The sequence below is a fragment of the Dendropsophus ebraccatus genome, chromosome 5 (assembly GCF_027789765.1).
Source record: "Dendropsophus ebraccatus isolate aDenEbr1 chromosome 5, aDenEbr1.pat, whole genome shotgun sequence".
NCBI classification, from domain to species: Eukaryota; Metazoa; Chordata; class Amphibia; order Anura; family Hylidae; genus Dendropsophus; species Dendropsophus ebraccatus.
The window spans coordinates 64,236,106-64,248,806 of NC_091458.1; the positions used below are offsets into that span (position 1 = coordinate 64,236,106).

At 41.6% G+C, this 12,701-nt stretch overlaps 1 protein-coding gene across 2 annotated transcripts in view; it reads right to left on the minus strand.

The window, feature by feature from the left end:
* Window positions 1–12,701, minus strand: part of LRP1 (LDL receptor related protein 1) — a 217,407-nt gene that overhangs the window by 24,763 nt on the left and 179,943 nt on the right. For both annotated transcript variants that reach the window (XM_069970390.1, XM_069970388.1), the window contains exons 58-68: window positions 12,334–12,453; window positions 11,910–12,097; window positions 11,606–11,811; window positions 10,238–10,426; window positions 7,400–7,548; window positions 6,841–6,934; window positions 5,146–5,262; window positions 3,676–3,795; window positions 3,372–3,494; window positions 2,207–2,332; window positions 1,643–1,759 (exon numbers count right to left, since the gene is read on the minus strand). In XM_069970390.1, coding sequence (XP_069826491.1) covers window positions 1,643–1,759; window positions 2,207–2,332; window positions 3,372–3,494; window positions 3,676–3,795; window positions 5,146–5,262; window positions 6,841–6,934; window positions 7,400–7,548; window positions 10,238–10,426; window positions 11,606–11,811; window positions 11,910–12,097; window positions 12,334–12,453 — 1,549 coding nt within the window. The remainder of the gene's footprint in view (window positions 1–1,642; window positions 1,760–2,206; window positions 2,333–3,371; window positions 3,495–3,675; window positions 3,796–5,145; window positions 5,263–6,840; window positions 6,935–7,399; window positions 7,549–10,237; window positions 10,427–11,605; window positions 11,812–11,909; window positions 12,098–12,333; window positions 12,454–12,701) is intronic.

Here is a 12,701-nt window from a genome sequence, read left to right on the forward strand (position 1 = left end):
ACAAATTGAGTAGCCTAGGCTGCATGAACAATCCATGCATAGTTTTTGCAGCTCCGAAGACTAACAGCACGGATATGCATATATCCATGCTGTCAGTTTCCAGATCACAAGCAGTGTTATACTTACCATCCACGCTGCTTGTGATCTGGCATCTGGATTCTCCAGTCTTCCGGCATTATCTTCAGGCCCCGCCTCCTCCGGCTATTAATCATTCTGGAGGAGGCAGCAGCACCCTGAAGTTACAGTAGCGTCTTGAGGACCGGAAAAACAGATGCCAATAACAAGCAGCATGGATGGTAAGTACAGACTGCTTGTATTTTGGAAACTGACAGCACAGATATATACATATCTGTGCTGTCAGCTTCACTTTATCAGCTACACAAACCCCTGTTTACACAGAAAGATCTGCGGCTGATAAAGATAAATCCTAAAGCAGGCTATAAACAGAAGATCAGCTGATAATTGGGCGTTTGCCAGTCTTCAGCTGATCACTGTCACTTTTAAACTGAACAATCATCGGCTACAGAAGCACTTCTAGCGACGCTCCTGGCTTTTAAGAAGCCCATGTAAAAAGGCCCTTTAGCGTATGGGTCGCTCCTCTCACAACCACTTAAAATAGAGACCCTGCTATTAGGGTAACAAGACTGCTTATTCTTGTGATAAACCTAAAATTTGTAAAGGGGTCTTTACCCTTTAGAATATTAAAATATAGGTATCAAATATAATCAGAAAAATATCTAGAGGCTAAAAAAAAAAATATTGGGGAGATTTAACAAAACTAGAGAAAAATCTGCACAGTTGGCCATTGCTGGACAACTGCACAGCTTTACCATGAAACTAGTTCTGATGCATCACCACCAGTATTTCATCACTTATGCATTCCTTTTTATCTTTCGCAGGTTCTTCAGGAGGCATGCTCGGGTTTGTACTGTTAGGGACACACCACACCAAGGAAAAAGAAGAGGGCAGGAAGCACACGGCAAGGGGTACGGAGGAGCAGTATGGTTAGTCATATGGTTAGAATATGATTATTCTGCACCTACCTCTGGATGCCCCAGGGACGACAGTGTTAAAATGGAGAAAAACATAACATGAGGTGAAATGATACCAACACAAATACACAACATGTGAGAACAAGAGGTGAGCTGCTATGCTGGAAGAAAGTTCTAGGCCCCGGACAAATGAAAAGGATAAACATGGATAAATAGTTTCCGAAATGACTGATAGAAGGAAAAGATGTAAAAAGGAGGATGTAATGCAGTGGAACAGCAAACAGAACCTGAGAGTGGGCAGAGGAACATCACAACACTAGAACACAAGCTGCCAGTAAAGTGAGGCGCATTGGGTATATTCATTTATATGAAGCCAATGGAGGAAAAATGCAGCTCTACTGCCAAAGGCAACAAAACTTTATAGCCACATCTGGACTCGGAACAGTTGACACAGGCTGCACAATGTTTTCCTGTACACTAGCTTTTATAAATGGCCCTATAGCGCAAAGTGCAGTACGAGGGCATCAAACAACTACTGATGAGATTTCATAGACTTGCTGCTATGTGTGTGCTTCTGTAGCATCCTCTGTGCTATAACGGTATAGAAGCTACTAAAAGGTGAATATGTGTGAAGTAGAAAATAGACGTACTGCAGAACTCTTCATCGGAGTTATCTCCACAGTCATTGTCATAGTCACACTGCCAGCGACCAGGGACACAGCGGTTGTTCTTACAGCGGAACTGATAGGGTTCACATGTTCTCTCATCTACAGTGAGAAAAACAAAGATTGGTCAATAATCGTTCAAATTGTATTATGACCGAGACACGTGGCACTACTACTACAGAAAAAAGATAGAAAAGCCTTTAGTATGTCTAGAAATACAGAATTACTTAGAGGTAATGCTTTATTATAGTATTGTATAATACTATACTACTGTTTACAGTAAATGAGTGCGGTCCTTGCAGTTACAGAGCCTATCATCTGGCAGGGAGGACTACATGCCTGATCCAGCGATCTATCACTCCCTTAGAAGAACGGCCTGACTAGCCAACTAACAAGCGTTTCCTCAGTGCCTGACCTATGGCTGGCCCTACTGCAGATCAAGGTCATCTGATAATATTTGGCCAATAATCGCCCGATGTAACACGGGACGTGATAAAAACGTGCTTTATGTAGAGAGCAAGCCATGAACAGAAGGTGTGATTTCTTTACCGCATTCTTCTTTGGGCTCATCCGAACTATCGCCACAGTCGTCTTCTCCATCACATTTCCAGCGAGCAGGGATGCACCGTCCAGAGTCCTTACACCGGAACTCATCCACCCCACAAGTCATCTGAGCTGCAGAACGTTACAATATGGCTAGATCAGTATTTAACAACATTGACTGCAATTTAATCAATGGAAAACAATAGGTATCTTCAGCTTCATGATTTAGAAAAAAGCAAAACACCCAAGCTATAGTTCAGCAACCATGTTACAGCAGATAAACACAGAATCACTAACCGCCAACGTCATGGCTGAGGGCCCGATGAGCTTTCTGGCGGTTCACGCCTCTGTGTTTATCTGCTGTAATGTATTTGCCAAAATAAAGATTAGATATTTTACTACAGAAATGCTGGACCCTTTTGCTGCTACTGTAGGACCCTCTATGGTTTATTAATATAGGCTGATCAGGGATAGGATCACTTTCTGTGATGTCATCTGGCACTCCTCATCTTCGTAGGAGGGGCAGTTGTTTTGTACTCAAACATTTTCAATAATTGTTGGCCAACCGTTATCTATCCTGGCTTCCCCATACACATGAATGTTCAGCTCTGAAACTGGCTTATCCCTTAAAGAATAGGGTCAGGTGTTGATAATCCATTATTCCTGACCCTTCTCTCGCCAGACATTATCTGTCAGTGGAGAGTCTGAAGGCCCCCATATAGCATATATACACACACATCATAGCAGGTACATAGTAGACTGTATTCACAATACAGTTTATATTTGATCTCTGTGAGACCTTCAATTGGCTGACAGTTATCTCTCCTGTCCTCCCCATACACATTAACATTCAGCATGGCCGAAAGTTGCTGTATTCTCTGTGGAGAGGGGTAAGCCACAGCCAGCTAGCTGAGGCGGCTAATCCCTTTGAGAACTAAGAGGTTTGGCAGTGAAATCCAATCACATCTGACCCCTATCTCAACCAACATCTGTTGGTGGAGACCCAGAAGGCCCCCCAAACACTTTATACATCAATATGGGTTTCTAAAGTTTGAAGCTTCATGATCCTCAATATGACAAATGAAGATGCAGAATACAGAAATACTGCACTGGAAAAATTGAAAAGGGTATAAAAAAACCCCCAAAACAAAGCGAATACTTAGGCCCTTACTGCAATTATGGGGTTCATCAGATGCGTCCACACAGTCATTGTCTCTGTCGCACACCCAGACTCGGGGGATACATCGCTTGTTGATGGCGCACTGGAACTGATTGGGTGCACAAGTAACTTCAGCTGAAATAAAGAGACAACCCCAATAAGAAATCAAGAAACTGGTACATGAAAGTAAAAGACTAAAGAGTGGATCTTTTCACTAAGATATCTGGGGCAAACATTAATATTCGACAATAGAAAGTGCTGTCATATTGGTTGTCACCCTTAAAAAGACAAATTTGCATTCTTAGAAAATACTTACGACAATCCTTTTCATCTTCTCCGTCACCACAGTTATCTTGCCCGTTACAGCGGAAGATGCCAGGAATACAGCGATTTGTGTTTGTGCACTTGAACTGACTTGGCAAGCACACATGGACATCTAAAATAATAAGCAACATTGTATACAATTATTTCCAGTGCACGAACAACAGGTAATTTCCTCCCCTACAAGTAAATGATCCCTTTAAAAAAGGGTGAAATACAAATGGCTCTCAGTGAGATAACACTTGCTGATAAGCTATTTGTCAGAACCACGGAACACATTAAACAGAGCCAGAAGCAGAAAGGTTTGTATGTTGAGTAGTAAACCATTGTAGCAGCACTAGCCCAAAGAAATTTAAGCGGGAGATCAGCACTCTGTAACTATGCTTCAGAAAGGCAAAGTCATAGCTGAAACATTGCAGGCGGGTGTGAATAAAGTCATAGTTATTGCACCTTAGTGCTGTCTCAATCTACTATTTGTGTAGTGCCCGTGCTGGGTTACTACCCACTGATATGAAAGGGAATAGAACTTCAGTAACAAAGCTCAGCGCTGTTTGTTCAGTGTTTATGCAGGTGCCGTTATTGCTGATAGGTGGCTGCTTGGTGATGGACCACCACTGATCACATATTAATGGCCTATCCCAAGGGTATATTCCCGCTTAATTGACAGCAGGAAGCTTAGCGCCAAAGAGGGGGAGGGAGGGAGATTCCAGATTAAAGGGTCACAGATCACAGATCATGACAAAATAACCTATTGTTTCATTTAAGACTCGTTTTAATGTCCAATTTTCTATTTCGTGCCTACATTCTAAAATAATCTTGTAATTTTCATTCTTGCCACTAGGCCCAAAACTGACATGACACTTCCTATTTTGTACAGATCACTTTCCAGCAGTGTCTTCCTAATCATGACAAATAGGGAAAAAGATGACGCCAGCAGATAAGTCTCCATACAAGTCACAGAGCATGCCCAGTAACCTTTCTGAAACAAACGAACAGGCCAGTGTATTTTGTTTGTGTCTTTTGGCCTCACTGTCTTTTTATGTTGCAGAGGTGACTATGGGCCCCTTCGTAAACCAATACCTGCCACCTCTACAACCAGCTGAGCTTACTGTATTGTAAAACACGGAATGAAAATCAGTAGACTAACAGAAATGCCAGCATGGTAGAGAAAAGAGTATAATAAAGGCTGTAACTCAGGATCAGTAGAAGAAATTGACTTATAAAATAATTCCAGATTTCAAGTAAACTATTGCTAGAAGTAATGATGAAAGGGCCAGATCTGAAGATGTGTGATCAAACATTCCAAGAATCAATCTTGAAACGTGACACAGACCGTAGATTACGTTTTACATAAAAGTTTGTATCCAGCAAAGTAAAATGTCCACAGTTCTCGGCTTCAAACTACTGAAAAAAGAACTAAGAATTTGAACTCTAAAGCACAAAACTCCCCAAGTAATATACTAACCGCAGTTGAGTTCATCTGAGTTGTCCTGGCAGTCATTGTCCCCGTCACAGATGAATGCAGGATTGGTACATATTCCTGTGGAACACTGGAACTGCCCAGGGCGACACTTGAAGTCAGCTGTAATAAGAAAGAAAGGTTGTAAATCACTAAAGACAAATGAAGCAGAGACAGAAAGTATAGCAACTCCTGTTGTTCCATTTAATGGAAATGTCTTACAAGTCACAATTTTCATGAAAGGTTTTATTTTCACCTACTCAGAATGATTATTACTTGCTATGAGAAGTAAGCCTACCAGTGTACAATACTGGCCATATACAGGTCACACAAGGATGAGTATACTCATATAAAAACACTATTTGATGCTCCACCAACAGCCATGTCTCCCCCCCGCAACCATAAACATTCATGCAATACATACATTCATACCATACATATAAAAAACACTATCTGATGCTCCACCAACAGCCATGTCTTCTCACCCCAACCATAAACATTCATGCTATACACACATTCAAACTATCCATATGAAAACACTATCTGATGCTCCACCAACAGCCATGTCTCCCCCCCCAACCATAAACATTCATGCTATACATACATTCAAACTATACATATGAAAACACTATCTGATGCTCCACCAACAGCCATGTCTCCTCATCCCACCATAAACATTCATGCTATACACACATTCAAACTATACATATGAAAACACTATCTGATGCTCCACCAACAGCCATGTCTCCTCATCCCACCATAAACATTCATGCTATACATACATTCAAACTATACATATGAAAACACTATTTGATGCTCCACCAACAGCCATGTCTCCCCCCCCCTGCAACCATAAACATTCATGCAATACATACATTCATACCATACATATAAAAAACACTATCTGATGCTCCACCAACAGCCATGTCTCCCCCCCCAACCATAAACATTCATGCTATACATACATTCAAACTATACATATGAAAACACTATCTGATGCTCCACCAACAGCCATGTCTCCTCATCCCACCATAAACATTCATGCTATACACACATTCAAACTATACATATGAAAACACTATCTGATGCTCCACCAACAGCCATGTCTCCTCATCCCACCATAAACATTCATGCTATACATACATTCAAACTATACATATGAAAACACTATCTGATGCTCCACCAACAGCCATGTCTCCTCATCCCACCATAAACATTCATGCTAGGCTAAGCATACACACTTATTTTATTGGGGAGAGGAAAATAAACCACCAACAGAACTTTATCTGCCAGCGGGAACAAAAAAAAGGTAATTTTTAAATTCAACATCTGCCATTGAGAGAACAGCCAAGAGAACTCAAACACATGAAAAAGTCTGTCGGTCCCACTGTTGTCAGCACTGGATGTGCTTTGCATAATGTTGAAGTCAGCTTAGGCTGGGTTACACCTGCATTGGAGAAGCTGCTCTATATTATCTGTTAAAATGCTAGACACCACGACAAAACCCAGCAGACCCCTTTTAAGTCAATGGGGACCATCAAGAGCTGTCAGCATCCGGAGTGCAATAGATCTTCTGGCGATATATTTTTTGTTGTTGTTCTGCTCTGGTAAAGGAGCAGAACAGGAACAAAATACTCTGATTTAAATTAAAAATGATCAAAGTAAATGGAATAATTGATGTTAACATTAACGTTTACTTACGGCAATCGGAAGGCTCATCGGACCGATCTCCACAGTCATCTTCTGTGTCACACTTCCACCAGAATGGGATGCATTTGTCATTTTTGCAGACAAACTAAATGAATAAAAAAGGATAACATATCAGAATCAAAAGACATAAATCTTGGGTCCTAATTCTATTTCTAGGAACTGTGCTCAAGACTAAATTCTTCACAGGTTACATGATTGTCTTGTGTCAGATCAAGACAGAGCATAAGATTATATGGACATTTAAAGCATTAACTACAATATCATCACAAACTCCTTTAAGTTAGGGGGTTACCCAGACCTTGGACATGATGGATGGTTGCTCAGCCAAAGATTGCTGTGTTGTGCTCCAGGATCACAGCTATTGAAGGTAAGTGGTATTACGACCCACACCTCTGCCATCATAAATCCATTAAGGATGCATCTCTGTAATTGTCGGATTGCAGTCAGATGAAGGTTGTGATGCAACCCCATTCACCTACATTGGCGATCTGTGTCACAGCCAAACATGTGGCTCTAGCATTAACTATCTTGCTTCTCCCTACTATATTACCTGACTTGCTGTGCAATTGGACACACAGTTTTTGCCATCTGCTCCAAGGTAGAAGTTAGAGGGACAAGCACATTTATAACCTCCGGCGGGTGAAAGAAGACACAGGTTACTGCAACCACCATTGTTAATTTTGCAGGGATGATCAGGAACTATAAAGAGAAAACAGATCAAAACTGTCACATGGCACGCAGGCACGCTATAGCTAAATACACAGGAATGGTGATCATCCAGAACGAAGAAATAGGGGGTAAAATGAAAACCAAAAATAAAAAATAATAACAATGTAGATACCATAAATATATATATATAAAACCAGTCAAAAGAATAAGCAAAAACATGGGTTACAAAACAAATAGGCTGTGCCATTTAAAGGGGTATTTCCATCTGAGTTTGTTATAACAAGCCGAACACTGGGGGTCTGACCACCTTGAACCCCACTGATCCTTAGAACTGGGGTGCTATCCCTCTATTCGCTTCTATAGGGCCAGGGCTTCTGAGTGCAAAACTCAGAAGTATGCACCAGCCCTCCCTAAATTAATGTTATCCATAGAATAGGGCATAACAAGCTCAGATATGAATACCCCTTTTCTGTCAAATCAACTGGGGTCACTAAGTTTTTTAGACTTATAGTTTATTTCAATTTAAAAATCTTAAGTCTTCCAGTACTTATCAGCTGCTGTATATCCTGCTGGAAGGGGTGTATTCTTTCCAGTCTGCCATTGTGCTCTCTGCTGCCACCTCTGTCTGAGACAGGAACTGTGCAAAGCAGGAAAGGTTTTCTGGTTCAATGTTTTTATTAGGTTTTTTAAGAACAAATTACAAAAGAGAAAATCTATAAGCACTGACTTTAGTGCCAAGGTTTTCTATGAGGATATTCTGCTGCTCTGGACAGTTCCTGTTACTTACAGAGGTGGCAGCAGAGAGCACTGTGTCAGACTGGAAAGAATACACCACTTCCTGCAAAACATACAGTAGATGATAAGTACTGGAAGACTGGAGATATTTTAATAGAAGTAAACTACAGCTCAATATAAAGTTTTTAGACACCAGTTGATTTAAAAGACAAAAAAATGCAGGAGTACCCCTTTAAAAGAACGATATAGAACAGCCCAGCAAATTTTTGTTTTATAGAAAATAGTGAATATATTTAAAGGACAAGTCCGGCGAAAATTATTTTTTTATATGTTATTACTTATGGAAAGTTATACAATTTTCTAATGTACATTAATTATGGGAAATGCTCATATACTGCTATTTCCCTTAATTTAGTGTATCAGGAAGTGTTAGAATTATCTCTGAAGCAGTGACGTCATGACCAACGGTGTAATTCCTATGGAGTGTCCAGCAGGGGGCGCTCTATATATAGAAGTCAATGAGTACCATTGACTTCTATATATAGTGCGCCCCTGCTGGACACTCCATAGGAATTACAGTGTATGTAATGTAATGTAATGTAATGCACTGTACTGTTGTGACTTTATGAATACATTTATGGAATACTTTGGGGAGCAAGTGTACTTGCTCCCCAAAGTATCCCATAAATGTATTCAATAAATACATTTGCAGGGCACCGAGCAGGGAGGGAGAGAGGTGCCATCTACCTCCCCCCTCCCTGCTCGGTGCTGGGAACATATACAAAGTACTACTCCCCCATTATCTGCAGATAATGGGGGAGTAGTACCTGTGCTATCCCTATCACCGCCCGCGCCGCCGCCGCTCACACAGGGGCTGCTATTCATGTCCCCCTCCCCCTCCTCCCGGCATCAAACTTACGATCGCGCTGCTGATTCCCCGCCGCCCGCTCCGCTCCTCACTACCCGCCCGCTCGCTCGCCCGCCCCGTTCCTGGCCGCCGCTCTCTGCTCATGCCGGCCGCGTCAGCCCGCCCCCACCCCGGCCGGGGACACCAGGAAGCGCCGCTGACGCGGCCGGCATGAGCAGAGAGCGGCGGCCAGGAACGGGGCGGGCGAGCGAGCGGGCGGGTAGTGAGGAGCGGAGCGGGCGGCGGGGAATCAGCGGCGCGATGAATAGCAGCCCCTGTGTCAGCGGCGGCGGGGGCGGTGATAGGGATAGCACAGGTACTACTCCCCCATTATCTGCAGATAATGGGGGAGTAGTACTTTGTATATGTTCCCAGCACCGAGCAGGGAGGGGGGAGGTAGATGGCACCTCTCTCCCTCCCTGCTCGGTGCCCTGCAAATGTATTCATTGAATACATTTATGGGATACTTTGGGGAGCAAGGACACTTGCTCCCCAAAGTATTCCATAAATGTATTCATAAAGTCACAACAGTACAGTGCATTACATTACATTACATACACTGTAATTCCTATGGAGTGTCCAGCAGGGGCGCACTATATATAGAAGTCAATGGTACTCATTGACTTCTATATATAGAGCGCCCCCTGCTGGACACTCCATAGGAATTACACCGTTGGTCGTGACGTCACTGCTTCAGAGATAATTCTAACACTTCCTGATACACTAAATTAAGGGAAATAGCAGTATATGAGCATTTCCCATAATTAATGTACATTAGAAAATTGTATAACTTTCCATAAGTAATAACATATAAAAAAAATAATTTTCGCCGGACTTTTCCTTTAAACTAAGGCTAGGTTCACACCTACACTAATATTTCTGGTTTTATCATAGGGATAAAAAACTGAAAATAATGGCACTGGTGGACCCATAATATGATGGACACCTATAGCACCAGATGACTATAATGGGGTCAGTCTAATTTTCATCTTGGTGTCCATCATTTTACAGGAGAAAACAGCACTGTATGCTTATGTGAACATCGCCTTTGGTAAAGGTTATTTTAGCTGTGCTCACCATCAGGCTGCCGATACAGATGATAGATGTGGATGTCCATGGGTCGGTGAAGCGTGCTGATGAGCATGGTCTTGTTGGCTCCGGTGGTTTTGTGTGCTCGATTAATAGATTTTGTTTCCCAGTCCGTCCAATATATATAGTCCTCAAAGAGTGTCAGAGCAAAGATGTGTGGGATATCTTGACTAAGCACTGCAGAGAGGGAGTAAAGTAAAATTACGAATTAAACTGAGGCTTATCAAAGTACATGAAGCCTAAGAGCAGGATTCTGCTGCATTTAAGTGGCTTCTTTGGGAATTTGAAACCAAAGCCCTTAGTTTCCTCAGGGAAAGTGTTCAAACTTTCTCACAGTACGTATTGCTATAGCAGTAAGTAATCCGACATACAGGCAAGCTAATGGCTTTGCTGCATACACAGGATTCTATATCGGCATCAGTTCTCAAGATATAAAACTGTACTAACATAAAAAACTAAAAAGTTTAACCCTTAGGGTCTAACTATTTTTGTTACTGTATAGCCCCTAATAAATATATATATATATATATATATATATATATATATATATATATATATATGTATATATATAAAATAAAGAGACTTTTCAAATACTTTTAACCCCTTAAAAACACAGCTGGTTTGGCATTTCATCTACACGTATTGGGAGTGCTGGATCTCATACCTTCATGATTGTCCTACGGTGAACTCAAGCCCGGCTGCTACTGCTGGATCCGTGCACCCAACCCCCACCCGAACCATTGGGATTCATTTGTTCACACATGTGAGGTGAGCTGGTCTGAACTGTTCTTTTGTCCTTCGCATTATAGACACAGCCAATTTTAATTCTAGAGGGCAAATGTTTTGCACTGTGATTTTTAGTTTTTAGTGATACCATTTTGGGATAGATTTCTGAGCGCTTTTTTTTATACACAATGTGACCAAAAATCGGCATTTGACCTTTTTTCCCCCTTGTTTCCACCATTCACCTTGCTGGATTAGTAATGTTATATTTTAACAGTATGGACAATTTCCCATGTGGCAATACTAAACATAATTTTTTTATTTTTTATTGAACAAATTGTAGAAAGGGTGAATTACATTTTTATTAAGAAATGTTTTTAACAAGAAGCAGGAAACAGATGGAAGGCTGTAAGGGTGCAGGATCAGACTACACGGTTTGCAATCTGTTACCATAGAGAAAAAAGATATTAATGGAAGCTGAGAAACTTGGTTATTTTTTGTTAATTTAGATACACAGAGATGCTGCAGTGTCTGTATTGGCTGCAAGTGCTATAATAAACCCCTTTCATACTGACAGTCCACAATTACATCCACACCGCATCCTAAAATTCCAGGGTTGCCAGAAGATCTCACCTGTGTGTCTGTTGGTGCCATCAAGATTAGCAAACTGAATGTAATCCTCTCTAGCATCAGCCCAGTAGATTCTGCTGTTGACATAATCCAGGGTCAGACCATTGGGCCAGGTTATTTTGTGTTCCACAATGACGCTGCGGTTGGTGCCATCCATACCAATCTTCCCAATCAAAGAGTTGTCGCCCCAGTCTGTCCAATATAAATAACTGAAAAAGGCATACAATGGTAGTTGTCAAATTACAAGACTGCTAAGGACCAACATAAACTCTTAAAACAGCAGACAATATATGTCATTGACCCTTACCCGTGTTTTACATCTACCACTAAAGCACGAGGCTCCCTCAGACCAGAGTTAACCAGCACTGTACGATAAGCACCATTTAACTTTGAGACCTCAATGGTGTCTCTCCCTTTGTCACACCAATACAGATTTCCTCCAACCCAGTCCACAGCCAGTCCATCAGGGTTACTAAGGCCAGTACGATGGAGAACCTATGATACAGACATGGATTAGATTTGTTATTTGACACAAAATGTGGACTGTTTGGTGTATAATTTGTTTTAACTGTGTAAAGGCTGATGTTATAAAAAGTCTATAAGACTTTCCAAATATCTGTACACTTTCCCAAGAAAAATACAGAATACAGTATATAAATATTTGTCGCTGTTTCTCACATATGACTGGATGCTAGATTTGTAACCCAACAGGTTGTCATGGCGTTTGATACCTGGACATTGCTCCCATTGATGTGCATACGCCGAATCATGCTGCCCTGGGTGGTGACATCGGTCCAGTAAATCATCTGTTCTCGATAGTCAAAATCTAAAGCTACGGCATTGTTCAGGCCCTGTAAATAAAAGACCATTGTGATGTTTTATAAATTTGCATGTTAAACAAGATACACCAACTACACATCACTTTTAGGCTATGTTCCCTCCCTGTAAGACACAGAATGGCCGGTGTCAGAAAAGATCCTGGTGATCTTTACTGCCTCTGAATTCAGATGCGGGTGCATCCGTCTGATCCGTGCGCGCCCACATCTGAATTCCCCTCTGCACACAATGGAGCCACACACTCCATTGTGTGAACTGACAG